Genomic DNA, 25,799 nt, shown 5'->3' on the forward strand with positions numbered 1-25,799 from the left:
ATATCAATTCAATATACCATGAATTGATAGAACTTTAACAAAATTATTATTTATTAATATTTTTATAATCAGACCTACACAAATCGAATAGCATCCAATTTGAAATTGAAAAATCTGTAATCACAACCAATTAGTTTTCAAATGAATTCAGATAGTTCCCAAGAACTGAATTTTCAAATATGGATTCCCTTAAAATAGATACAAATACAAATAAAATACGGATTTTCCATTAACCATTTATATCCCTACTCAGAAAATTTTATTTTAAGGAGATATCAATGTAATTTTCCCCGACTCAATATGGCAACACAAATGATCCACAGGGCTCCATAGGAGCCTGGGAAATTCCCTCTATTCTCTTGCAATACTTTCTTACCGAACAAAAATACTAACCTACTCAAAATTAGGATCTGTCCCATGCAAAACCACTCTAACTGGAACAAGAGAATCTTGCATTGTTCAGTACAGTTTGGATTGCTCTCATGTTACAAAGGTTTTCCATATGGGCACAACGGTACCAAGCATAAACTCTTCTAGACAAGCAGAACAGCATTGATACAACCATCATTCTCTGGGTTATTTGTAACTTGAGCATATTTTCCTGTAACCAACAAACCATATTAGCAGAAGAAAGAATGAACCAATGAGAACAAAATAGGAACCAGAAAGAATCTCACCCCACACAACTTTCCCAGCTGGAGTAACCAGACCAAGTTCACTAACATTCACCTGCAGAGTGGAATTTTTTTTCATTAATCAAACATAGGTCTTCAGGGTGGTTGAAAGGGATGAAAGCTATCAACAGAACTACCAAAGTTAGGAGCTTTAATATTACCTCGATGATGGTTCCCTTGGTCATAACACCCAAAGAAGTGTACATCTGACCATTGGGATTTTTCTTCACTCCAATAATCTCTAGATTAAATGTGCACTTAAGCTCAGGGTGTGTGACATGGGCTTTGGTGAACCGCAAGCCTGTCGGACGAATGAAGCGCTCATACTTTGGAGGCTTCCTTGTAAAACTAGGTCCCACGAATGTGGCCTTGGTTACCATCCTCTTCCATTGTTTTGCTGCAAAAATCAAACATGTTCAGAAACTTTCATCCATGTTGAATAACAAAAGACTTTATTAAGGGGATGAGAATGCCCACAAGAAAGGAGAGGAGAGTAAACACTAAGACTATAATTGCATCTCTGCTTTCATGATTTAGAATGACAAGTAACTGAGTCACAATCCATAAGTCAAACAAGAATAAAAGAATTTCAGTTTTTTTATTATTTTATTTTTATAGGAAAAGAATTTCAAATTCATCAAGTGGACATAGCAAAAACAGACCTGATTCATGTGTTGTCATTAGAATGCAATAAACCAAAAGCGAAACATCTTATATGATTTAGTTTCACTCCTAAATCACAATGCCAAATATAAGTGTAGTGCTAAGTCCTTGGTGAGGATCCAGGCTTCTTATATTCTAATCAGGAAAGCATCCATGTCAACCACCAAAGATATCTCCACTGTATGCTATATATCAAGCTTGAAATTTGTCTCGATGTGATTTGGCTAGAAAATAGCTTCCTTCATAAAAGTTGTCTGCTTCAAACAGGCATTCACCTCACTTAGCACCATGCGCCTCAATCATTTGAAGGCTTAGGCACCTTATATCATTTCTACATCTGGTGACACTTTTGACATCCAAGTTAACCACAAAGATTAAAGTATCAGGTATCAATCATCATATCGGTCGGTCAACATTAAGATATGTATCGGAGAGTATCCTATCGTATCCGAGGTACGCTAAAGATACACATATAAACGGATAGGAAATACTTTTTTAAACACTTTTGCTTGGTACTCTCATCACAATGACACTCAGAACCCAGTCCAATGTTCGTATCTTCGAGAAAAATGGGTCCACAAAGCATCTCATTGCATAAAATGGGACCAAAAACACATACATCAAAATGAGAGAAAAAATAAAACCACCTTAGAGAAACAGATATCGAAATTTAGAAAAACAAAAGGCAAGAGTAAAATGAGAGGAAAAGATTAAACAACATTAAACACCATAAAAGATATCAAATTTACTAATCAATATAAGAACTAAAAAAAAAAAAAAAAAACATAGAAGATACTCACTTTTCCGTTTACCAGACCTGACAACCCTAAACATCTCATCTTCAGCAACAGGTCTCACCTATAGAAGGAAATAGTAAAATTCCCCAACAGTCAGAAATGTACTGATTAAAAAAATTTACAATGTAAGTCGAAAATCTCTGCACATAAAACGAAAGACAGTTAACCGCAAACATAATTACATTAGCTTGCCCTTTTGGCAGGTTTCTAACTCCAGCATTCTTTTTTTTTTTTTTTTTGGGGGGGGGGTGGGACTAAAGTAGGGAGAACTCAAAGAAGCACATCTGCAAATAACAATAGAGGTCCAAGGTCAAAGATTACTTACCTTAGGTAGCGGAACTTCCCATTTACCAGCCTTCTCTTTCCTCTTTTGCTTAATAGTGTTGCTAAGAACCTGCATAAACCATTGATTTCATAAATAGCATGCATGAAAGCCTGAAACCAACAACAGCGAACTATCTGATTGACATGAACTACGAACCTTTGCCCTTGTTGTTGTTTCACGATCTAGAAGATATGCAGGAACAGCTCCTTCATGAACCTCGTCATCCACCTTACGCCTACTAGATGATTCTTCATGCATAGCCAGCCTGTCAAAGTAAAAAATAATTTAAGTACAAGACCACAGTTGAAAGTTCGAGGGCAAACTAGTAATTGAAGAAATTTAAAAAATGTAGAGTAACATGAGATCTGTCACAATTGCCTTGAACTGGTTAAAAAAAAAAGCGTCTTCATTTTCAAATTTGAAAGCAAGACAATGAAATCAAAACGACGAGTAGCGGCTATATAAAGGAGCAACTGCTAACCATGACAGGTTAGATACAAAAACAAGGAATTTCAAATAAAATTTTAATAAAGATATGATTCTATTTCTTCTACCATATACCAAACAAAACAGGAGAGCAGGCAGTAATTAAATCAGATCAATAGATGAGGACTTGGCAATCTAGTTCAGAGATGGAGGATTTTCTGAAGGCTTTATAAATACAGGTTTCTCTCCCTCCATATTTCCAACCCTCGCCAAACTCTGTTGTCATTTATTTCTTTTATCACTACTCTGGTGATACTGTTAGCTCCATTACTACTGCCATTCCCATTCCAGACCATCGCCGCCACCACCACCACTGTCATCATCATGACCGTCATCATTTTTCACATCTCCACCTCTTAACATCTCCGGCTGATGCAGCATTAAAGACGTATGAAAAGAGGAAGAGGGGAGTCGGCCAGGGCAAGGACAGCTAAGGATTCTGCTTGCTTTGATGGGATCTAGTTTCTACTTTTAGTATTCAGTAGTTTCTATTTTCACTAGCTTCTACTTTCCTAGTTTCTATTTTCAGTTTTAGTAATTAGAAGACTTGCTATTTTATAAGTTTCCAATTTCAGTTTTTGGAAACTTCAGTTTCAGCAACTATGCTAATTTCTAAATTGTAATCTTCCCATCAAAGTTATAAATAAAGGGGAGGGCTCACTTAAGCCTCCACGATTTTATGAATTAACAAAGCTATGTTGCTGCTGCGTCTCCTCTGGGAATGCTTACTTTGTGTTTGATCAAAGTGTGGATTGGTGTGTGATCCATCGACTCCTTGTGGTGAGAAGCCCAGGAGGATCTACTTTTCTTCAAGTGTTCTTTCTCTTTCAAGGGTCTTCTCCTCAAGGATTTTACTGTTGATCAACAACTAGGTATTCAGACTTTAACTCTGCCCAAAAATTCTTCAGATTTCACAATCGGTTGTCTGCTATCTGAAGCAGTTCCAGCCAGTGTTTTGGGCTCTACTTCTGGTCGATTCTTCCTCCCTACCCGAAGATCGACCCTGGTTTGGGCTAATTCTGGTCAGCCAATTTGATGATATAAAAAAATTTCTATAATTTTGTCTTTTAGTGACCTGCGTTTTCCACAACTGAGATCGATAGATCTGTTCCAGTTTCTATTGTTCTCTTGGACTGTGGTTCATGTTACTAAGTTGAATTGAACCTGTTTGAAGCCTTGTAAGCCCCTGTTATCAGTGATACTGATCTGACCAGAAACACTTCAGTATTTGGGATCGATGGTTCACTTTTCCAGATCTGATTTCTGTTTTGTCTGATCGATTTCTGCTATCGTCCTACTTTTGTTTGTGGCTGTTCTTTGAAAGTATCCTGCTGTTTTGAGACTAGGTTGGTTTGTCAATTCTTGTCCTACATTATCGGCTCCCCATGACTCCCACATCTTGTGTTCCGCCTATCACCCCCCCCACCAAAATAGCAATTCACATTGCCCTGCACATCTATCACAGATCTGAATATCCATATTCAGAACCATTGCATGATTAATTCAATAACCTGGCAATGCAACTTCCAAAATGACAGAACAGGGAGAGAAAGCTTGTTCAACCAAAGAAAGAGTGCCATGAGGCTAGCATAGTTTAGACAAAAACCTCCAAATCCTCAAAGAACAGAATGTAGAAATTAGCCATGGGAAATCATGTTCTGTAAAATTGAAAGTAAACATTAAGGAATGTTAACTAGGCGTTGGTAAGTCAAAGTGCCTGAAAGCTGCAAGGGGAAAGAACCAATCGTAGTCCTCTTTCAAAAAACAGAGGCACCTTGAATTCATTGAGTCAATTTTGGGGCTAGAAAAGTGCCACCACCCTCTTACTCTCGATCAGCAATGAAGTTGAAGATGGGATGAGGGGCGGGGCTATTGTATGAAGGTGCAGAAGAAGCAATGAACAATTGCTCCAACAGCAACGTGGCTATCCAAAAGCATTAACTCTCAATAGCCTTCCTTCCTTGCTTCCTCCAATGGTAAATGAGCCATTTGCTTTCTGAAGAGAGAACAGATATAAAAAATAACAATTCTGTCGACCTGGCAAGCAGGCAGAATCCAATTGCACAGTTTCCATTATCTATTTCATGTTACCAACATTCATGTCTGGAAGATCACTCTGCCAGATCAGTTTGGGGTGCATGCCCTTCAACCACTGCAAACATAACTTCGTCAGGCCTAAGGCAGAGGTGTGGTGGCCCCAAAGAAATAACCCCACAAATTCAAAACCACGGGATAGTACCAGGGAAAGCATCAAGTAGGATGAAATAATTAGAAGATAGGGTTGGAATCCACATTAGACCCCAAACCCCCACCCAGCATGAAAGCTATCTTCCTCTCAGTGAAAGGACAACAAAGATGATCTGTCAAGTAATCAATCATACAAGACACACAAAGAGAGAATCCCTAGATCTTACTGTGACACATTCAGTTCTACAAGTTGAAATAGAAGAGAACAGCCTGAAATCAATTAGCTGTCCCTATTTAAACAGGAAATTAGGCAAATGGGAAGAGTAGGACTCTGTCTCTTACCCTCCACAATTAGGTGCCGTTAGATAACACTCTGCGAGAATGTTTCTGGTGTTCTTCTATTCAGTGCGAATGCAAATATATTATAAATGCGTTTGGCATGTCCGGTTCATTTTTGTATTCCCACTGAATGAACCAATGGAAAAGAGCAATTTTAGAATAGATTGCAAGAACACCAAAAAGGTGTTTTGTTTGTTCTTTTGACAAGTTGAAAGAACAAGGGCAAGACCTATTTTCATTTCATTCTAGATAATAACCCCAAAACTTTCTCCTCCCCTTCTCAACCCGAACGATGCTCACACCTCCCTGGTGAACGCTACAAATGAAGAGAAGGCGTTGTCAACACAAACGAAGGTCTCGTGTTCAACGATTATCTGCTACTCACTTAACTTCAAGCACCTGCTACTCTAAAGAACTCATCGTGACCCCATTTGACACAGAAATGCTAAAGTACGCTTAAGAACTTTAAGACCTAGAACTCTGAGACAGTGTTCAAAGACCTGCTACTCTGAAGAATTTCAAGCACCAAGCTATCTCCTTGTGTTCAATCTCATCGCCGACTTGCGAATCAAGTTCAGGGTGACTTGTGAAGCATCCAGACAAGGAGGTAAGTTTTTCCCCTCATATCTCTTCTCTATTCTCCCCTTTTACATGCGATTTCTAACAATCTAGGGTATATTTGAATAGGAATTTGAAGGAGGGACTTCAAGAACCAGACGAAAACCTCAAACCAGAAGGAGAGGGTAATTTCCCCAAATCTAATCAAGAATTTTAATTTACCCTAATATATATGTTATCATTTTTGTAGTGAATTTGTTAAAAGTACAAATGAAACCTAGTGATTTATGGTTTATTTAGTTCTTGTGTATGTGAGTTTAAAACACATGCTTGGGGAAGAGAAGCTTTTTCTTGGTTGAATATGATGTATTGGTTGAATGCAAAATTGCCTGTTAGGGTTTCAGCCCTTGAAGTAAAACAGAGCATTTGGGAAACACTACGTAAAATTGCCTTGAACTTAGGAATTGGTTCTACAAGAGAAGACATCTGCCCTGTTATGCATGTAGTTAGCAAATGTGAGGAAATGTATTGTGCATTCAAAACATATTTGGCAAGTAAGGGTACTGTGTCTCTGTATGTTCAGTGTATGAACCACCTACAAATCTTGAAATCCTTAATCTTCTCTATGAATCATAGTTGTCAATTAACAAACCTAGTCCCAGATTAATGGGGACAATCATGAATACTTAAAATTTTTTTAAGCATGTATTCACTGCAATTAATTCTGATTATTGGATCTGTAGATCATGAGACATTATCTTAAAATTTTTTTAGCATGAATTCTGATTTTATATCTCATTATTTTTTGGGGCTTTCTCTCACCTGTACATAGAACTAAAAGGACTAACTACATAAGAATTTAAAGAGAAATTATGAAACAGAATTAGAAAAACCATGGACTGTAAATCTGTCATCAATGAAGGCTATATGGACCTAACTGCTCTATTTAACCTTGTGCATCTGAATATGTATTCTTTTCTAAAACCTCTTGTGAACCACTGCAGTGCTGTCCCATTTGGGCTTCAGTCCCATGCTTTAGCATGTATTGCACACACTTTCTTCTATTCAAGAATTCTTAGTTAAGCATGCCTTCTTTGCCTTTTTAATCCTTAGATTTTCAATTTGGACTGTTGTTTCATCTCTGGCTAAAGACATTTATGTGAATTTTCTTAGTTCCAATTGTTGTAACTCATAAACTAAAATGAACCTAAAATGAGTGATGATTTAAAACTACTCCTTGTTTATTGATTGATTAAACATAGTTTGATAACCTCCAGAGAATTATTTCACAAACCAGCTACTTTTATGGTTTTATATTTGATAGAGATTGTTGTTCACTATGAGTGGTTGTTATAGCTTCTTGTTCAGGCCTAATGATGTAATTTGTGCAATAGTTCCGTTTTGAGATTATATTTTTATAGGCTCACAATGCTTTAAATCTTAACTGAAATTTAGAAACCCCATTCGGTATTTACTTTGAAGCAAGCTTTGTGGCTAGGTCTCATAGTTACTTGTAAATTCCAACTCTATTTGATGGGTCTTTAGCTCAAATTGGTAGAGCACTTGGAATATAGTATGTCTCAAGCATGTTCCAAGAAATGGTGGTTCGAATCCATCAAGGCCCGAAAATGGTAATAATGGCATGTCTATTTATTGATTTTATTGTTCAGAAGTGAATCTATATAAAGTGTTTGCCAAACACTGTTTCTGTTCTTTTCCTATTCTAAGGACATTTCTGGAACAATTTTACTAAACGTTGTTTCTATTTCACTAGAGTGTTCTCACAGCATGGAATCGAAAATGAACACTTCTATAAAAGAACAATCTCCAAGAATAGAAGTGTTGTGAAACGGCCACTTAGCAAACAACTAAGAGTCTCAACCTTGCCCACGCCATTTAGATGTAGGGTATGAAATCCTTCTCCTTATTCTAAGAACTAGTGTCGGGAGAGAGAGGTAATCACACAGTTAGGTACCCATCAACACCCCTAGACATAACCACAAGAACCAGACAATGGAAATTGGAGATTTTGAAAGCATCTTGAACCATGTACCGCATAACTCTAATTTCCCATGGACTAACAAGCAAGAAACAAAGATTGCTAAGGTTGCTGCTTATTTAAAAAATAAATAAATAAATAAAAACTAAAACAAAAGGCAAGCGATTGTTAAAATAATTGGGTCACACACACACACACACACACACACACACACACACACACACACCAGCTTGTCCTTCCTAGAGTGGCATTAAAATAATTCTCAAAACTTTTTTCCAAGATAGAAAAATAAAAACATCTGTCCATTCAAATTCGACTACTCAAGAATGTGCATGGCCCTTGTAAATTACAACCAGGTACAAAATGGTTTGAAGATGATGTTGATGGATCCAAATGCATCTCAAGTAATTTCAGAATATCAAATCAAAATTAAAAAAGCTTGACCATGAGGTCCTATGATGGTCAGCAGAACTAAGACTAAAATATTGGCGGATATGGCAAAAAACCCCAACAGGCATAATCAATGATTCTCTGGTATGGATGTAAAGCCAAAGCAGAAATCACAGACAATGTCTTGAGGAAATTTTACAAACTTGAATACGATAATTCGCCCTTGCTGTATGGTCTCACTCCTTATCCTTTTTAGAGTAAGCTGAAGTTGCTGAACCCTCCCACAGTAAATACCTACTTTGACAGAGTGATGCTTTTCGATGCTTTTCAGAATGAAAATTTTTGTAAGATGATATCTCAAGGGAGCCACCATTTGATACATTTTGGGGAATATATACAATCACTTTAGAGTATTACTGAGAGATTATTGACCAGGTAGGTAGCCATGCAGGTTTTTCAGGGGCCTTTTGCATATGAGTAACCATGAGGGGTTCCTTCTGAGCCTCAAGATCAAAACAGGATAGCCATATTTCGACCCGTCTTGCTATTCATTTCTTAGACGGTTTCCAATTTTCTCATTGGCAAGCAACATTGAATTAACTTTTGATGGGTGCTTCTTGGGCAACACTTGACCACCTAAAGTCAGGGACGTGTTCGGAAGCCATAATGGAAACATACGTGAGTAATCAGCACCAACTGGCACAGGGAGTTGAGTTCTCATTCCAATGGACTCCATGATCTTCAAATGATATTGAGGATCAGTCAACGAAAAGATCGTCAGATAGGGGACTTCTCTACTTTCATTGCATTAAAGTTTCTACTTTCAAGTTTCTTGTCATAGGATTATTCTCTCTTAAATCTTACTCACCAACCTGTAGCAAATCATACAAGTGCACTCCCCTGTCACTCTATGCTCGACATTTGCAGACTGCACCTCTATTAAGAGAATTCCCACATCCCTTCCTTGTTTTTATGATGATGCAAAGAAAATGAACTGCTACTCAGCCTTTGATACAACTTTTAATTTCTACATATAGACCTCAGTTACGCAAGCAACATACTACTTGCAGCAATTATACTTCCCAAGAATAGTAAAGTAGCTAAGTAGATCATTTCTACAACCTTGCTAAAATTAAACAAAACTAGTTCAATGTTCAATCAATAAAAACCGTTTCGTATGCTGCAGCTTGTGCAAGTATCCCTCTCAAACGTTCTAACACAAACGGATTTTCATTTCATTTAAAAAACCAAATTGTCCCCTAAAAGTTAAAGGTAGATAGAGAAAGAGAAATGCAGTAAGGGATCAAATAATAAATGAAATCAATAAGACGCTTAAACCCATAAACCTACAGGAATGTAAGAGAACTCACGTTTTCTTCATTAAAGCCTTCTCGGCATACCGTTTCTTCGCAAACATCTTACCCTTGATACCCAAGGTCTAATCAAAAAAAAAAAAAAATTTAAGAAGTGAAAAATTGGAGAGATTAAAGCACGAAAGAAGGGAAGGCAATAACACTAAGTTCAGAGATAAAAAAATAAATAAAGAATACCTTCTGAGCAATAGCTGATTGCTTATGAACTTCACGAGCTTCCTTCTTTCGCTTTCGCTCGAAGTGATCATGGCGATAGCCATGTCTCTTGCGATGAAGGTCGATATAATCTCCTTGCGGCTAAAGAAGATCAACAAAGAGTAAGAAAGAGAACTATATGCATCAAAGGAAACCATTAAAACAAGCATTATTTCTGCACAAAAGAAAGGTAAATGTGAATTTCACAAACCATGGTGCCCTAGGAGGAGAAATTTTCTGCAGAGAAAAGAAGCAAAACCCTTGCTTCGTCGGTTTTGGGGTTTTTGCTCAGGAACTCGAGAGCTTGTTTCGTCGGTTTAGGGTTTTCTCCTCGAAAGGTGAAGGACCTCGATAGGAGTGTACTCGAGCGGTCGAGCCTCAAGGTCGGTTTCCAAACTTATAAAATTATCCGTAACCTATTTTCCATGCCTTCCCATGCCCTTCATTCTCTAATTGATGCAAGGGTAAATAATAACAACCCACATGAGCTTGCTTGGTTAAGTGCGGTTTTTTGGAGAACAATGGTCGTGATGTTGCTGACCCATGGGAGAATGGAATAATCATCCTTCCTTATCAAAAGAATACCCGATTAGGCATCTGGGCACCCATATAGTCATGTTAGAACAAGTCCTTAATTTTCAGGATTTATCTAATTATCACAAGATAGGGATCACTCTTGAGAAGCCTGGAACTTATAGGGATGAAAGTTTAGCCTTGACAATCCGAATCCATATTGGTTTACCCTGAGTTCGAACAGGGTTTGAGCCAAGTTCTTTTTACCCTAAGGATGGATTAGGGTTGAAAAAAAACCCAGGGTTGGGTCAGGCTCGGGTTGAGGCTTCTGCCCAACCCAACCTGACCCAACCCGGTCTGAAATTTAACCATGAATTTTTTATTGAAATTTAAGGTTCCTATTGATATTTCATTTTTCTATAATTTTTTTAATGTATAAGATATGAATGGCAAAAACAAGTCAATGAAGGTTAATTCAACCATTGCAAAAATCAAGGTCAACCCAACCCAACCGAGCCCGACCCACCCCTATCAGGGCCGGGTTGGGTTGGTATGAACCCGACAGGGTTGGGCCTGAACATGAATTCAACAAGGTTGGGTTGAGCCTGGATTGAATTTTGAAGACCTAGGATTAAGTTAGAATTTTAAGAAACCCAGCTCAACCCAACTCTATTTCACCCCTACTTGGAACTCATCCTAGTTAATTCATTCCTGACTCCCAAGACTCCCCTTTGATTTGACAAACCATGATATTGGCTTAAATTTTATTGGTCAATGGTTTTTCACCCTTTATTGATCATTGATGAAAACACCAATTTTCATCCCATTTGGATCATTGGGATGGGGCTTTGGAGCCGCATGATGTGTTAAGGACTTGTGTCCCAAATCTATAAATATAGAGCCTCACATTTAGAGAGATCTTTTTTTATATCTCTTGGCCATTTTTGGCAAAGTAGAGAGCCGTTGAGGGGGGAGCTTAAAACCCTAGTTCTCTTATTGAGCTTTGGGTACTTTAATTACGTGATTCTCTCTCTCTCTGTCTCACACACATATGAGTGAAGGGTTCTATCAAAACCTCCACTCTCGGGATTTTTGCGTTAAGTAAGGCTCTTATCTTCCTTTTGTTTTTTGTTTCTTATGTTCTTATTGTCTTCTCATTGTTATTTTATGTGACAAGGTGGGTGAATGCGTGTGTGATCCTATATATATCTTTAGATAGTGGTTAGCGGATATAATAAGAAAATTTGAAAAAGATGCCATAAGTATTTAATTATAGAATTGAAAATCTAGTTGGCACATAAAGCAATCATTAATCGTTTATAGAGGTTGCACGTGGTACTCCTGAACACGATGGAGATCCACGAGCTGAGTTGCCAAGATTAGGTATCGAAACCTGTTTTGGAGGAACAACAGTGTATTGGTATGATCCAACCAAGGTTTTAAGCTTCCCATCCTCCCATAGCCACCAATACTAGCTGATACATACATATCTTTAAGATATTGATATGATAAAATACAATACAACTGCGATACCTAAAGAAAATTTGGTATTAGTACATCTAAGAAGCTTCATCCTTTTTCTACAATCAATTGAATGCACTTATCTCATCGTACTACATTATTATTTTTTGTAAATGATATGTTTTATATAATACTAATTTATAATACTTTATACATTTTTTTTTTTGTAGGAAATACTTTATGCTTCAAAACTGTATTTTGCATAATATCGTAAACATTTCCATATGTATCTAATGTTTCTTTTCTCTCTGACACAATACGATACAATACATCTCTTAAAATACTCTTTTGATATGATACCCGATGCTGATACTTTAATCCTCAGATCCAACTATGAATATGCTTATTTTTTTTTTTGTGTTGGAGAGAGAAAGAGAATCCCAAGGGGTTGGTCCATTGGTGAATTGTCATGGGTAAAGCACCTCATGAAGCGTCTTACCTGTGTTCCAATCACTTTAGGGCCACTTACAATGGCATTAATTTAGCTTTCAAGTTAATCTTGTTAATGACCCGGTCTGGTGATTGTGGGGTCAGCCAGACCTGAGGGAATGGTAAAGCTTGAAAACCCTCATTAGCAAAAGAGATAGAGAGAGAGAGAATCGTGTCAAATGATTCAAAATGAAAATACATTGTTTGCTATTTCATTTTGATTTTATGAAGCTCCCATGTGAATGAAAGTGGAAAACAAAAAGTCAAACAAACTTTACACTGCCTATTTGGCAAAACCTTCAAAATTGTCCATTATTTTGAGCCATGTGGATGGTGTGCCAATTCCAATTATTTGATACATGATCCTAATTAGCCATGTGTAAAATTTCAGATCTTGATTCAATCTAATACCTTCCCATGTATGTCTGTGCATATCTATAGTGTCCCAACTAATACTGTGCACTCTCCTATGTTCTTGATTTTTCAAAACTCTATTTTGCAACACAACAAACTTTAACTGAACTAAAACTTGACATGTGACCAAATGACGTATGGATCTAACTATCCACAAAATTTAAATCCCGTCTAATTTGTTGTGTAACAGATATTTAGGATTGTTAAAGCAAGTATTCTTAAGTGGACCGAGTAGGAAGCCTCTTCTACCCATATATATTTTTATATGATTAATTCTTTGGGTATGACCGATAGAAAACCTCAAAAAAAGTTGATTAAAATTGCAAACTGGGCCCAAAAAATAATAGTAGCTAAATCTGTATAGATTTTCATTTTGATCTGGATGTACATATAGACAGAATTTGAAGTGTTTTACGAAAAAAATAAAAAAATAAATAAAGAGAAAGCTTACACAACCCACCAAGCAACAACCAAACCTCCAACTCCCCACCCCCCCCAAATAAAAAAAAAAAAAAATAAAAAAAAAAGTACACAAGACAATAAAAAATAACAGACACATAACACCCAGTACAAATAATTCACAGATGAGCGCACACGAGACCGCACCAGGTCCAACACCAAACAAATCCCCCCCAAACCTCCCCCCTCCCCGCTCCCAAAAAAAAAAAAGTCTCAGTGCAATTAAAAGTTACACAAACACAATCAGCACATGTTGGGAACCACAGTTTCCAACAATTTATTAATCAAAGACCAGTCTTAGAAAGGGCCAGTATTACATACCATTGTTCATGAAAATCAAGAGTCACTTAATGAGATCTTCCACTTCTACCTTCACCACATCCCTCCTCATGCCAATATCTGCAGCATACCGACTAGCACAATAGACCCCAATCGCTGTTGCTGCCATCCCATACACATTGGTGGTAACAAGGCGCAAGGGTGTTGCCAAGATGGCAGAAACAGACCCACCTATTATTGATATTGCCTGGCCACTCTGGCCAATTGCTCCTTGGTCGACAACAAGCAGACCAGTCTTACAGTAAATGGCAAAATCTTCACAGTTCTTCTTGAAAACATTGTAACACCCAAAACCATTGTCAAGCAGGTAGGTTGCTCGGTGGACTACGATATCATCCGGCTCTGAGACAGCAAGGGTGCATGTTCCACCCCGTGCTTTTGCTAGAAAGAGAGCAGGACTGACACTATACTCGAAACGGTACAGGATCCCACCAGCGAGAAAACAATCTAGACAGGAAGAGACGACTCCATTACCTTCTTCTAGTGGTGGGCAAGTGGAGCAGGGCTCAGAATGGGCAGGTGTAGAGCTTAATAGAAGAACATCCAGCACAGTTCCAGTCCCCACTTCTTGACCTCGTCCTCTGGTGAAATGGATTACCTTATCATTTCCAACATAGATACCTGCATCCATAAGCATAAACTAAGGACATTTTCTAAGCGTTAATGTAACAGAGAACAACAGAGGAATATGCTATCTATCGTGCACCACCGTATATTCTAAGCATAAGGTCCCACAGAAAATAGCGAATATGCGCTACTCATTGCCCATTTCATGAATGAAGAATGCGTAAAAAATCTCATGCTATAGCTCCATGGATCTAGCAGTAAATCATCTCATGAAAAATGAAAAGTCAGGAATTACAAGATTCTGAAGCCAAAAAGAACAAGCTTCCTCCACAATCATCAATCAAAATTTTACGGTGCTAGCTTTATTTTCAATCCAAAATATCAACCTTCCCTGCCGTAAATTCTTAAAACCAACCAGGACCATTCACCAGAATGTGGGGTCAATCCTGTATTGACCGTATTTATCCTGTCTACATACAGATAATCTAACCGAGAACATCATTTATACAAAAATGTAGCTGAAAGGGGGAGATGAACATGATATTGATTAATATACATAAAGAAGCGAAATCTTAATCTAAACAAGAAGCAGAAACCAACAGAAGATAAAATGTATTAAACATTAGGTAAGGCAGTAACAGGTATAAAATATGCTATTTAAGACTGAGATCATGTACTAAGGTATCTACCGACCCAAGTAATGCAACAATCATGAGATTGATCAGCAAGGCACATCAATTAGAAGATTTGCGCGATAAATTGTAAAGCTGGACATAGACCCAGAAAGGGGAGTTGGTTCCCAGTCAGAAAGTTTGAAATAGTCAATCTGGAAAAACGAAAGACATTACTAATAAATAACTCTGTTGTTTTTCTTTTTTCCCAGGGAAAATTAACATAGGCTCACAGTGCCTGGTTTGTCAGATTCAACCACATTAGTTAGACACTTAACACAACTTGGCTACCCTGTCTACTTCAACCCTTTTTCTCATAGCTGCCCTGTGTTAGCCTCACCTTCTGAAAGCTAGGCTCTGATCCAAATGCTCCATCCAGCAGATTCAATTTAAAAAATTCTGCTTCTACTGGCTATTAACTGAAATATGATTTTTCAAACATTCTGCATTGGTACTCCAAAAGCAAACAAAATTTATTAAACTGGAGATGAAACTGAAAGGAAGAGAAAGGAACACATGTGTCAGCATAAAATAACAATTTCCTAGCTGTGGAAGAACGCAGAAAACAACAGGAGAAACAGATTCTGGAAACTTCTCAATTTGTCAACTGTATTCTGGTGTAAGCAGATTTCATAAAACCTGTGGGCAATGGGCCCAACAGATTTGGAGAATATTGACAAAGAAATAGAGAGAAATAGGAGGCTTGGTCACAATGAACAAAGATAGGGTTAGAGTTAGACCATTTGAATCACTTCTCAACCATAACCAAAAGACCCAAAAAATTCCACTCAAACATGCTGTTTGCAAGGCTCCATATAGGTATTAACCAGACCCTATGTCCCATTGTCCCCACACAGATTTGGCCTTTCCGGCCTAACTAGAATACTAAAATAACTTTAAAAAAAAAAAAAAAATTAGAAACTCCCATGAGTGGTTGATTCCTTTCCTTTTTTTTTTTCTTAAGGGCATACCCAGTGCACGAGGCTCCCACCACTACGGAGTCTACGGAGGGTCATAATGTATGCAGTCTTACCCTCGCTTCACGGAGGGATTGTTTCCCGACTCAAACCCATGTCCACTAGGTTGCAATAAAGCAACCTTGAGCCAAGGTCCTAAATAAACAAAACTACTAATTTAAGAAATAGCAGACTCAAATCTCCTTTCAAAGGATGAGATCAGTCTCATTTGATAGGTAACTCAAAACATAGAAATTTTTACTGATCAAAACTAAGACTTGAGTAAAAAAATGACCAACACTCCCACAAGCAAAAAAACTGACCCAATGATTTGTAATAATCAATCAAACCGTAGGCATTCTTCTTTTTTCTCCTAAGCCAAATAAAGCGCACAAAGACAATAAAAGAAAACCATGCACATGAACAGAAATTTAAAGGCCCCATCTGTTTCTACTTTCTAGATAAAAGCCATGTAAGAGGACGTTTTTCAAGTAAAATGCTATATCTTTGTGCTGATTTTCCTTATATTTTTCTGTTTTTTACCTGGAAACAAATGGACCCTGAATGTGGCCAAATGTTCCATCATGTGATGGCCAAGCAAACTGACTGGATTAGGTATATCCCAACCAAAAAAAAAAAAAAAAATGAAATTGAGATGAGAAAAGTAAAAAAACATAATGAATGTGGGAAGTTGAAGTAGTGTGGAAACATAATGATCAACATGTTGGAAAGTAAAAGTTCTTAACTTCAATTTTGAAATTTACACATTAAAACACCAAGGAGAGAAGCTATACTTTAATCAGAGGAAGTTCTCCCTGAGAAACCAAGAAATAGCCATCAGAAAGCAGGCCCTTTATACTGAAGTTACTTAGCTGTTTGAATTCTTCTGTTTGCGGATGTCAAGGAAAAAGTCACTCTAGCAGCCATGGGCCATTAGATCGAGATCAATTGTCATTTGATTCTTCAAGAATGAGAGCCTAGTCATATATATGGTCCATATGAAACAACCATTACTGTTCTACAGCTTTATGGACAAACTGTAGCCCATCACAGAAATTGCCACTACATAAAAAATCAGATTCCCATGTTCTAAGTTCTAAACACAAGAGTCCACGATAAATTCTGAACTTGGTTTCCTTAATCATGCTTAGATGTGCCTTCTGGCTGGACCGCTTGTTCAGTTTCATCTGAAGCCAGCCATCTTAGATTCCAATTTAAATATTAGTATTTGAAAATCAATTCTGAGAATTACTATATATGGTGAGGATGAATATCCAAGAACATGGTCTCCTGAGTTCCCAATCATAAACCAAATTGAAAATTCCAAAGTTGATACTCCAACAAGGCTGCATTTGTTTTAACGACAAAATATCTTATGGGAAAATAATTATTATCTACAAATTTTATATATTCTATTTTCTATTCTTCCATCATTTAGCACTTTTCTGGTTGGATATGTCTAATAAGAACATTTGAACATAATTCATTAAGGGAAATAATCCAGCTATATGATGGGGGTAGGGTCATTCGTGGGTGCCAAGAGTAGTACCAATAATCAAGATACCATCACTATTTCAAATAACCAACATCCTGAATTTTGAAATGGATTTTTTTTTTCCAGATTTTTGTATTGCATCTCAACAAAATATTTTCATATTTATTTTCAATAAATCCTATTAAGTATTTTACGGCATGACAAATGCAGCCCAAGTTAAGAAAATAAATAAATAAATGCCTCAGAAATTTCTATGTTGTTTACTAAAAAAAAAATAGTCTTCCATCGTTCGATCGAGTAATTTACATTTTATAAACGCATAGAACTTCTTCCCCTGCATAATGTGTGGGCAAAAAAATGAATGAAGATAAAATTAAGAGAGAGAGGTACCGTGATGGGCGTAAACATAAGCATTCCTCCATGAATAGATGTGATCGCCTGGTTTCAAGCTGCCTCTGCCGATCCTGAGCCGCCCGCGACCCGCGTTGGAAGATAGATATTAAGAGGGAAAAATTAATCAATAAATCCATTCAAACACTAACTCAAGAGAGTTTCCATCTTAGGAAAATTAAGAGAACAATACCTGTTGGAGAACAGCCCCATTCTCTTTCTCTTTCTTTCTCTCTCTATCGCTATCCGCAACAACTGGATTATTTCTAGCAAGCGAAGAAAGAACAAATTTCTTCACAAATAAGGAAAGGGTAAAGGAAAGCGAAACACCAGCGAAGCACTTTTCCCGAGAGGGAGAATTTACCGTAATCGAAGAAACTCAAAACAAAAGGAATCGGCTCTTCTCCAGTTAATTGGATCCAAAGGCTACGAGAACTCGGGGTTGCGCGTTCCTCATTTTTCTCAGATCTTCGATCATTAATTGGGCGTTCAATTAATTATAATGATTTTTTTTTTCTTTCAAAACAAGGCTAATCTGTAAGTGTTGGTATTGAATTGATCAAGTATACTTTTAAGGATAAAATCAATAATTTTTTTTTATTTTTTTGAAAAAAAATAAGAACAAAAGTGATCAATACATACTGGTTCCATCCGGATCAGCATACAGATCCATGCTCACAAGTCACAACTCATTTTTCAATTTTTATTTTTTATTTTTTGGGTAAAATCATTTTTTCAGTTTTCAAGTTTATATAATATGGAAAGAGAAAAGTGATCACTCTAGTGTTTCCCATACCCAAATTCAACTTTTGATTTTAGGGGAAGGAGGTATTTTGGTAGGTATTTTAGATTTCATAAAATATTTCTCTTTGATTAGGTGACGTCACAAAGAATAATACATATGGGATTTGCGAAGCAATATTACTAATTATTGCCTTCCCTTGATATACTAAGTATATGGTATTACCTTGTTCTATTAAAAAAAAAATTAGTATTGATTTGCATTTCAAAATCCAAAGTAAAAATAAAGGGCGGAAATCACTACCTAGTAACGTGGCAACTGTGCTAGTGTAGTTACAACTAGAGGAGATGTGGTACTTCGGGAACGTGGTGGTGGTGTGTTTGGGTGTAGATGTGCTTGGTAGCTGTTTCTTTTCTAAAAATAAATTTGTAGTTTGTTCATAAACAAAGCCAAATTCTACCAAAAAAAAAAAAAAAAAGCCTAAAAGAAAATAAATAACATGGGTCCACCTCCTCAAACCCTATATAAATGGTAAAATGTGTTTTTAGATTAAAAAAGAAAAAAAAAATGGTTTGAAAGATACTTTAATAGAGCACTTATGGCACATGCCGCACATCACAAAACAAAATTACCCATAAAAAACCTATATAAAGAATTATGTGAATGAAAATAGGATTCCACGTCAAGTGGAAAACAAAGAGAGAGAGTGTCTGAAAGTGAGAGTCTACAAAATCTTAAACAAAATTTGTCAAACAACTACTACTAACATTGATTTATCAAAGAAAAAGGAGAAATTATCTTGTACCACCCCTAAATTTAAAATTTATGTCTTATATTTATAAGAAATTCTTTTTTGGTAGAAAAAAATTTATGTCTTATAACATCTAAGTATACCAATAATATTGAATATATCCCCAATTTTGAAACGAAATTACACTTAAACCCATTATGTTAGGGGATGAGCGTTAAGTGATGATGTGGGGTGGTTGATATTTTTTAAATGGCAAGTTTATCCTTCCATGTAAACCCACAAATCAACCGATTTAAACTTTTGTTGCAGGTTTAGAGCTTCTCTATTCTATCGTAGATGATGTTCCAACTATCTCCAACTATGACGACGATCACCTAGGATTCCAATTAACCTCACAATTGGAAAGGATCTGGATCTAGGGGAAGGAGGCATAATTCCATGACTTTAGCCTCAAGCTTTGTTAGGTAGAAAATGATCTACATAAAAATCTTGGAAGGAAAGATCAAAGATGATTTACTCTATTGGTATCTCTGAGATTTGCGCTTAAATCTCTCGTAACTCTACCATAAGATTGGTCTAGACAGTTTTGAGACAAATCTGATCATGGGCGGTGCTGGAAATGAGTTTTTCTGCAACAAAAAATTGTGTAATTTCATCATTAACATTAAATATCATAATTTGACCAGTAGAAGCTAGGGGTGTCAACCGGTCGGGCCGGTTCGGTTTCGGTCGGGCTTAATCGGGCTTGAAGACTTTCAAAGGCTACACCGTGTCCACCCATTTAACTAATCGGGCTTAGTTATTGAGGGCATGGTACACTTTATATTCGGTCGGTCGGTCTCGGGTTATAATCGGGCCACCTTAATCGGGCTTTAGTCGGGTCTTAACCGGGCTACGGACATGTTTAATGTTAAACGGACTTTAACCGGTTTTTAAACGGGCCCTCTTTAAAATGTGCTATTATATTCCGGCCCACTCATGCAAGCAAAAAAAAATGACAATAAATCAATAAATGATACCAAATATAACCATTATTTAAAATGTGAACATATCTTTACTTTTTAGTTTTTATTCTTTAATTTGGGGGGTAAAATAGGTATTCTACAATCATTAAAGGGTCGGGCCAAGTCGGTGCACAATAGGCCGGTCTCGGTCGGGCATTATTCGGTCGGTCTCGATCGGGCGCCCGACGGTTCAAGTAGCAAAACCGAGACCGACCATTTATAAACGGGCCGGGCTCAAGCCCGACACGTTTAATAAACGGTCTGGGCCGGGCCGGTCTATAAACGGTCGGTCCCGATCGGTTTAGCCGGTTCGGGCCACAAATTGACACCCCTAGTAGGAGCTTCTTCTCTGAGCAAGTGTTTACTAGGTCTAATCCATTATATGACCAAAATTCGGTCATTGGGACTTGTGAGTAGAAAATTAGAAAATTGTGTTCCACATAACTAGTTGAATATGTTTGGTTGGTAGTGGCGGAAAAACAATTAATCAATTATTAGAATGGCTGATTAGCATTGTAACTGAAATTTGGATGAGAAAAATCTTGAGGATTTGATTACATAATCTCCTTGATGACATGATCAGTGTAAGATTGAAGAATTCACTAATCCTATCTACCAATCTGGTCTGACCTTCATGAGAGAGAATTCATTGTCTTGTGTGTATAAGGAAGGTAAGTATAAGAATTCCAAGGAGATAGCCGTGTTGGCAAGGGATCTTCGCCTCAGGGAGCATGTGGTTCTAAGTTCGACTCCTTTTACCTATTTGGGGCCACTCACATGGGGGTGTTTAGTACTACCGACTCACTCCCGAACACCGCCTACCCGAGACCCACGGGGCGCCATCGATGCCATCATGTCGGTCCAAAACCAGGCATCCAACAGTGAGCCATGGCTGAGAGACTACGTGGATTTCTCCAAATGCCTCTGGGCATAAGCTCCGGTGCAAACTAGGTATATCAAGTGGCATTGCGGCTGGGAATTAGAATAAGATTTTAAACCAATGACGATTAGTGGGGCGATATTGAATCAACCCTTCTTCGGTGGGGTATAGAAAACATCATCAGAGCTGAGAAAGATGGACGACCAAATCGTGCCGTTGCCATCGGACCTGATTTGGGAGTTGTCATTGCCGAGCGACGCCAATCTAGATCATGAATATTGTAACACTATGCTGAAGGGGTTATCGAAATTAGAGATTGGAGCATTGAAGTGGCAGAGGTGTTTGATTTGCTATGGCAGGGAGGACCCGTTGATGGATTGGGAGAAGGAGCTTATGAAGATGTTGTAGGGGAGTGGAGTTGAGTTCATGATTCAGTGCGAAGAGAAGGGTTTCCATGCTATGGACAGGTAAGATGAGCAAGAACATCCCCATCACAACCACTACCAGTTTGGTGACCAACCCAAACTCAACCATAGAAGAAGAAGAATAATTAGTCATGGACAGAGTCACCCTCTCTCTCGCCTAGAGTAGTACATAACAGGGTTAAAAGGGTCTTTTCCATTTCTAAGCTAACTAAGCTAACTAAGCTAACTAAGCTAACAGTGTTATCCATCAGGGGTGTAGTCGATATTATTAGAAACAACATCATATAAAGTTTAAGCTTAGGGCTGGTACAAGAAAATTTTCAATTAAATAATATTTGGTATCCAGTCTTGCTCCAGCAGTCTATGTGGGGCTAGTTTGTGAAAATAACAATCCTCAACACCATACCAAATATCCCAAATCTCTCTCTCTCTCTCTCTCTATAGAAGTTGATATATTCTTTTAGGACTCGTTTGCTTGGGGATCAAAATCCTCTGTTTTTTCCATCCATGTTTTTCTTTGTTTTGCTACCTACAGAACGCGACACGTGGACAACAAGGAGATTTAGTCTTAAAATTGTCCACGTGTCGCGTTCTGTGGGTAGCAAAACAAGGAAAAACAGGGATGAGAAAAACAGATGATTATTTTCCTTTGCTTGGAGAGGTTTTGCTGGGGTGGAATAGTTGTACGAACTATACCACCCCATAACATGTCTATAGTGCTTGTTTGCCCACGTGGACATCAAATTCTCCCACCTAGTTGTCACCAAAGTCCCACCAAATTGGCAAAACTTTGATAGAACTTTAGCAAAGCTCCATCGTCCCACTAAGCCGTTGCAACCACCATCAGCAGCATCAGCGACACAACCCCAGCGGCGGCAGCAGCAGCAACGGCAGCGGGGGCACCCCGACTTGCGCATCTTTGATTTCGTTTACTTTATTTTCTTCTTTGTTCAAAACGATCATTGCTTCGGCGTCGTCATTTCCAGTTTATTTTTGTCACTCTCCGCAATTTAATCTCATCTCGAAGCTTCCCCTCTGCTTCACATCTATAAGATTCAGTCTCTATAGACTTATATATCACTTTCTGAACGATTCTAGGGTTTTATAATTTCTCTTCTAGTTTTCGTTTGCTTCCAAGAATTTATTCCCATAGAAATCAACGATCTCTCTGTCTCTCTCTGTTGTCTGTCCAATTTGGTTCTCCGATTCTCTTTTCAGCAGTAAAATTCGGGCATTGGCATTGTGTCATCATCGGCTGTTCTTATTTCTGTATTTCGATTAGCTTTAGGTGCTTTTTGGAGAGCTCCTCCTTCACTTCTTCTTCTATTTGATACTTAGACAGCACCTGAGTTGAAGTTCCTGCCCAAACGAACCCAAAATTTGAAACAGGGGTACTCAATCATGCGAGCTGGGATTTCAGCAACCATGGTCGAAGCATTGGGGTTTCAGAACTCCGATCAGCCCAATCTTTTGTTCTTTCTCTCTTTCTCTTTCTTTCTCTCCATCTCTCCTTTTCAACCAAAAGCTGTCAGGGTGGGAACTTCTCACTTTACTTCATTTTTATTTTTTTTGTTTTTACCCCACTAACATGTGCGTCTTATACTGATAACATTCTCACCCCCAACTTTCCTCTAAACAAACGGTCCTTTAATCGCATCCCTTGATAACTCTTAGAAGTCCTTTCAAACAAGGGCATTAAATAATTTTCAAAAATTATTTGGAAAGTGCCATATGATTATGTCATTTTTCTATACATTTTTTTCCAATACACAAGTGAAATAACACTATTACCCTTCGTGGAGAAAAAAAATGTTATATTTGAAGGATAAAAAAGTAAAATTATAAATTATCTGACACTTTGGGTCTCAATAAGAAAATCCCTACTTTAAAACCTTCATCGATCTTGGGGGTTAAAGAAAAAACAAGGGAAGTATTCTCTGTTTGGGAACGTGACTCCTATGCCAATACGAGACCCAATCAATGCTTCCATTTGGTAAGGATGGTGAAATCATTTTATAGGAGGAGGTGAGACAAACACAAGAATGCAAGCTTGGAAAAAACCCAATCAATGCTACCCCCTCGCCCAACCTTTTATTTTATTTTTTTGATAGGTAAAAAATGTGCGATGTATTAAAATGATAAAAGAGATTACATAGGAAGGCAACCCCTAAGAACCCTCTTTAGGAATGCCAAGAGAGGGGAAAAGGACCCTATAACGGCAGGACAAGCCCCGGCAAACAAGAATGAGAAAACCCATGCACAAATGTGAAGAGAAGGAGAATTACATATCATGATAAATCACCTGGTCGAAATCTCTTTTAATTCATAATTGGATCTCATCCGAAAAATACAATGCTCCCCTTTGGAAAGGATAATGAACAATAGGGTTTTATTCAAGCTTGACATGGAGCCAATGATACGAAAAATGGTGGCAGCAGCTCCAGTTGATTGCTCGTACTTTTATGCTGGATTTTATTTTACAATGATCGGAATAGGAAATGAGTTTCACAAGCGATCGAGAAACTAACTTTCCGCCAACTGTAACGACATAGATTTCTTCTTCTCCAACCATGTAAAGTTCATCTCCAATTCCGATCATTGTAAAATCCAACATAAAAGTACGAACAATCAACTGATGCCGCTGCCGACATTTTCCATATCCTTGCCTCCTTGTCCAGCTTGAATACGACCCCATTGTTCAACACTAACCTCCTCTCAAACGACTATCGTTGGGCCATTCTAGTACTCAATAGTCTTTGACACCCACCACTCTCCAAGACCAGCACTATTGACAACCCATAGAACAACACATGCAACTTAATTGAGACCATGATAAATGCCATTATTTCTTCTCGTCTTTTTTAAGAAGCACATCGCGGTGATGGTGGTGGATCGAGAATAGCATCTTTCTGTAAACTGGATTGAGGTTCCAACATACATGTAAAGAAGATTTCACAATCATCTCCGACCATCATGAAATCCAAACTAGAGTCAGATTCTGTATCAGAATCACTTCACTAGCATGGATGCCCGCCGATCCCAATGTCCGAGGATGGGATCATATGACCACACTACATCAGTTGCATCTTCACCAGATTCACTATCAGTCAATATATCGCAATAAGTACAGTCACCACCAAGCCCAAACACCTTCCCTGTAGTGGTGACGTAACCCGATCCAGATCCTCAGATCCAAGAGAATATTACACGATTGAAAGCGATGAAGGTGCCAAAGCCGAATCACTCTATCGCCGCCGATTCTCCACCACCGAGTTCTTCCCTAGAGACATCGATGCCATCCTCTACAACCGTCTTAATCTCGACACCTTCATCGCGGTCCCCTCCCAATGTGGACCATTTCCTCTCATACCCACCTGAGTCTTGGGCTGTGCTCAGCATTTGGAACAACAAGGAAGTGTTCTCCGTTGAGGTCAGTGGAGTTTCCCGTGCCACACGAGGGCTCGCGAAGACGAGCCGGATCCTGGATAAGGCTTTCCCATGGCTTGGGATACCATCGGTGTTGGAGCTGTTCATGCCATTTGGGTTTCATTTCTTGTATGGGTTGGGAGGGAAGGTCCTGATTTGGTGAAGATGATTAAAGCTCTGTGTAGTTTTGCACGTAACTTTGCTCAAGGCTGCTTCATACTGTGAAATAGAGTGCCAAGGAAAATTAGAAACCCCATCCTATTTTTTTTTTTTTTTAAGGTCAACAAAGAGTATTAAAAAAAATAAAAAATGAGAGAAGCAAGGCCATACAGAATACAAGAGACAACTCAAACCTTGACTTCTATTTCACCTTTGGCATTGCCATCAGTAGTGAAGGAAACAAATTTTATATAACCCAGCCTCAACCTCCACCTTCAGCAATGCCATCAGTGGAGGAAGAGGCTAGGACAAACACGAGTCACCGAATTACATAATCATACCAAAAAGAAGACTAAACCCTAAGAATCAAGGGTTTGGATTTATGCACAGTATCAAAGACCAATCAAATTGATATACCCTAGTATAACATGGTGCTTGGCATACCTTGCAACAAAGAAAGTGCATGCAAATGTGCTTAAGAGTCATGTATCCCTGGTGTTCACCATTTGATGTAGTGAATCTCATCTCCCGCCTTTGATGCAAAAATGATATTATCTGATGGCGAATAGGATGCCAAACCAATCTCATCTCCTGCCTTTGTTCGGAACTCTCTTTATAATAGATACTACAATTTCTTGAATTTCTTTCATGCATCACGAGACAACATGTGTG

At 38.0% G+C, this 25,799-nt stretch overlaps 2 protein-coding genes and 1 long non-coding RNA gene across 3 annotated transcripts; all 3 read right to left on the reverse strand.

Annotated features, from left to right (window-relative positions):
• Nucleotides 1–205: 205 nt before the first annotated feature.
• On the reverse strand, nucleotides 206–10,433 carry LOC122057068 (ribosome biogenesis protein NSA2 homolog). Its single transcript, XM_042619063.1, has 9 exons — nucleotides 10,198–10,433; nucleotides 9,969–10,088; nucleotides 9,789–9,856; nucleotides 2,616–2,724; nucleotides 2,460–2,528; nucleotides 2,138–2,195; nucleotides 836–1,071; nucleotides 678–729; nucleotides 206–601 (listed from the first exon to the last, which is right to left on the reverse strand). The coding sequence occupies exons 1-9, from the start codon at nucleotides 10,198–10,200 to the stop codon at nucleotides 534–536; spliced, it is 783 nt and encodes a 260-aa protein (XP_042474997.1). The 5' UTR covers nucleotides 10,201–10,433; the 3' UTR covers nucleotides 206–533.
• A 3,118-nt stretch (nucleotides 10,434–13,551) lies between these two features.
• LOC122057122 (protein LEAD-SENSITIVE 1-like) lies at nucleotides 13,552–17,786 on the reverse strand (the record flags this gene model as incomplete). The annotated part of the gene is given in 2 exon segments (XM_042619123.1): nucleotides 13,552–14,282; nucleotides 17,741–17,786. Coding segments are annotated over 2 exon segments (663 nt in total), but the record flags the coding sequence as incomplete, so codon positions are not given.
• A 6,329-nt stretch (nucleotides 17,787–24,115) lies between these two features.
• LOC122057039 lies at nucleotides 24,116–25,767 on the reverse strand. Its single transcript, XR_006133438.1, has 2 exons — nucleotides 25,572–25,767; nucleotides 24,116–25,187 (listed from the first exon to the last, which is right to left on the reverse strand). It is a non-coding gene; the product is annotated as an uncharacterized LOC122057039 (long non-coding RNA).
• Nucleotides 25,768–25,799: the final 32 nt, after the last annotated feature.

Source organism: Macadamia integrifolia, chromosome 12, assembly GCF_013358625.1.
Source record: "Macadamia integrifolia cultivar HAES 741 chromosome 12, SCU_Mint_v3, whole genome shotgun sequence".
NCBI lineage: Eukaryota > Viridiplantae > Streptophyta > Magnoliopsida > Proteales > Proteaceae > Macadamia > Macadamia integrifolia.

Bases quoted from the DNA above. Each gene is read 5' to 3' on its own strand.
- LOC122057068 (XM_042619063.1), bottom strand. The intron at 9,857-9,968 runs GTATTCTTTATT...TTTTTTGATTAG, and splicing joins AATCAGCTATTGCTCAGAAG to ACCTTGGGTATCAAGGGTAA. The intron at 2,529-2,615 runs GTTCGTAGTTCA...TGGTTTATGCAG, and splicing joins AAACAACAACAAGGGCAAAG to GTTCTTAGCAACACTATTAA.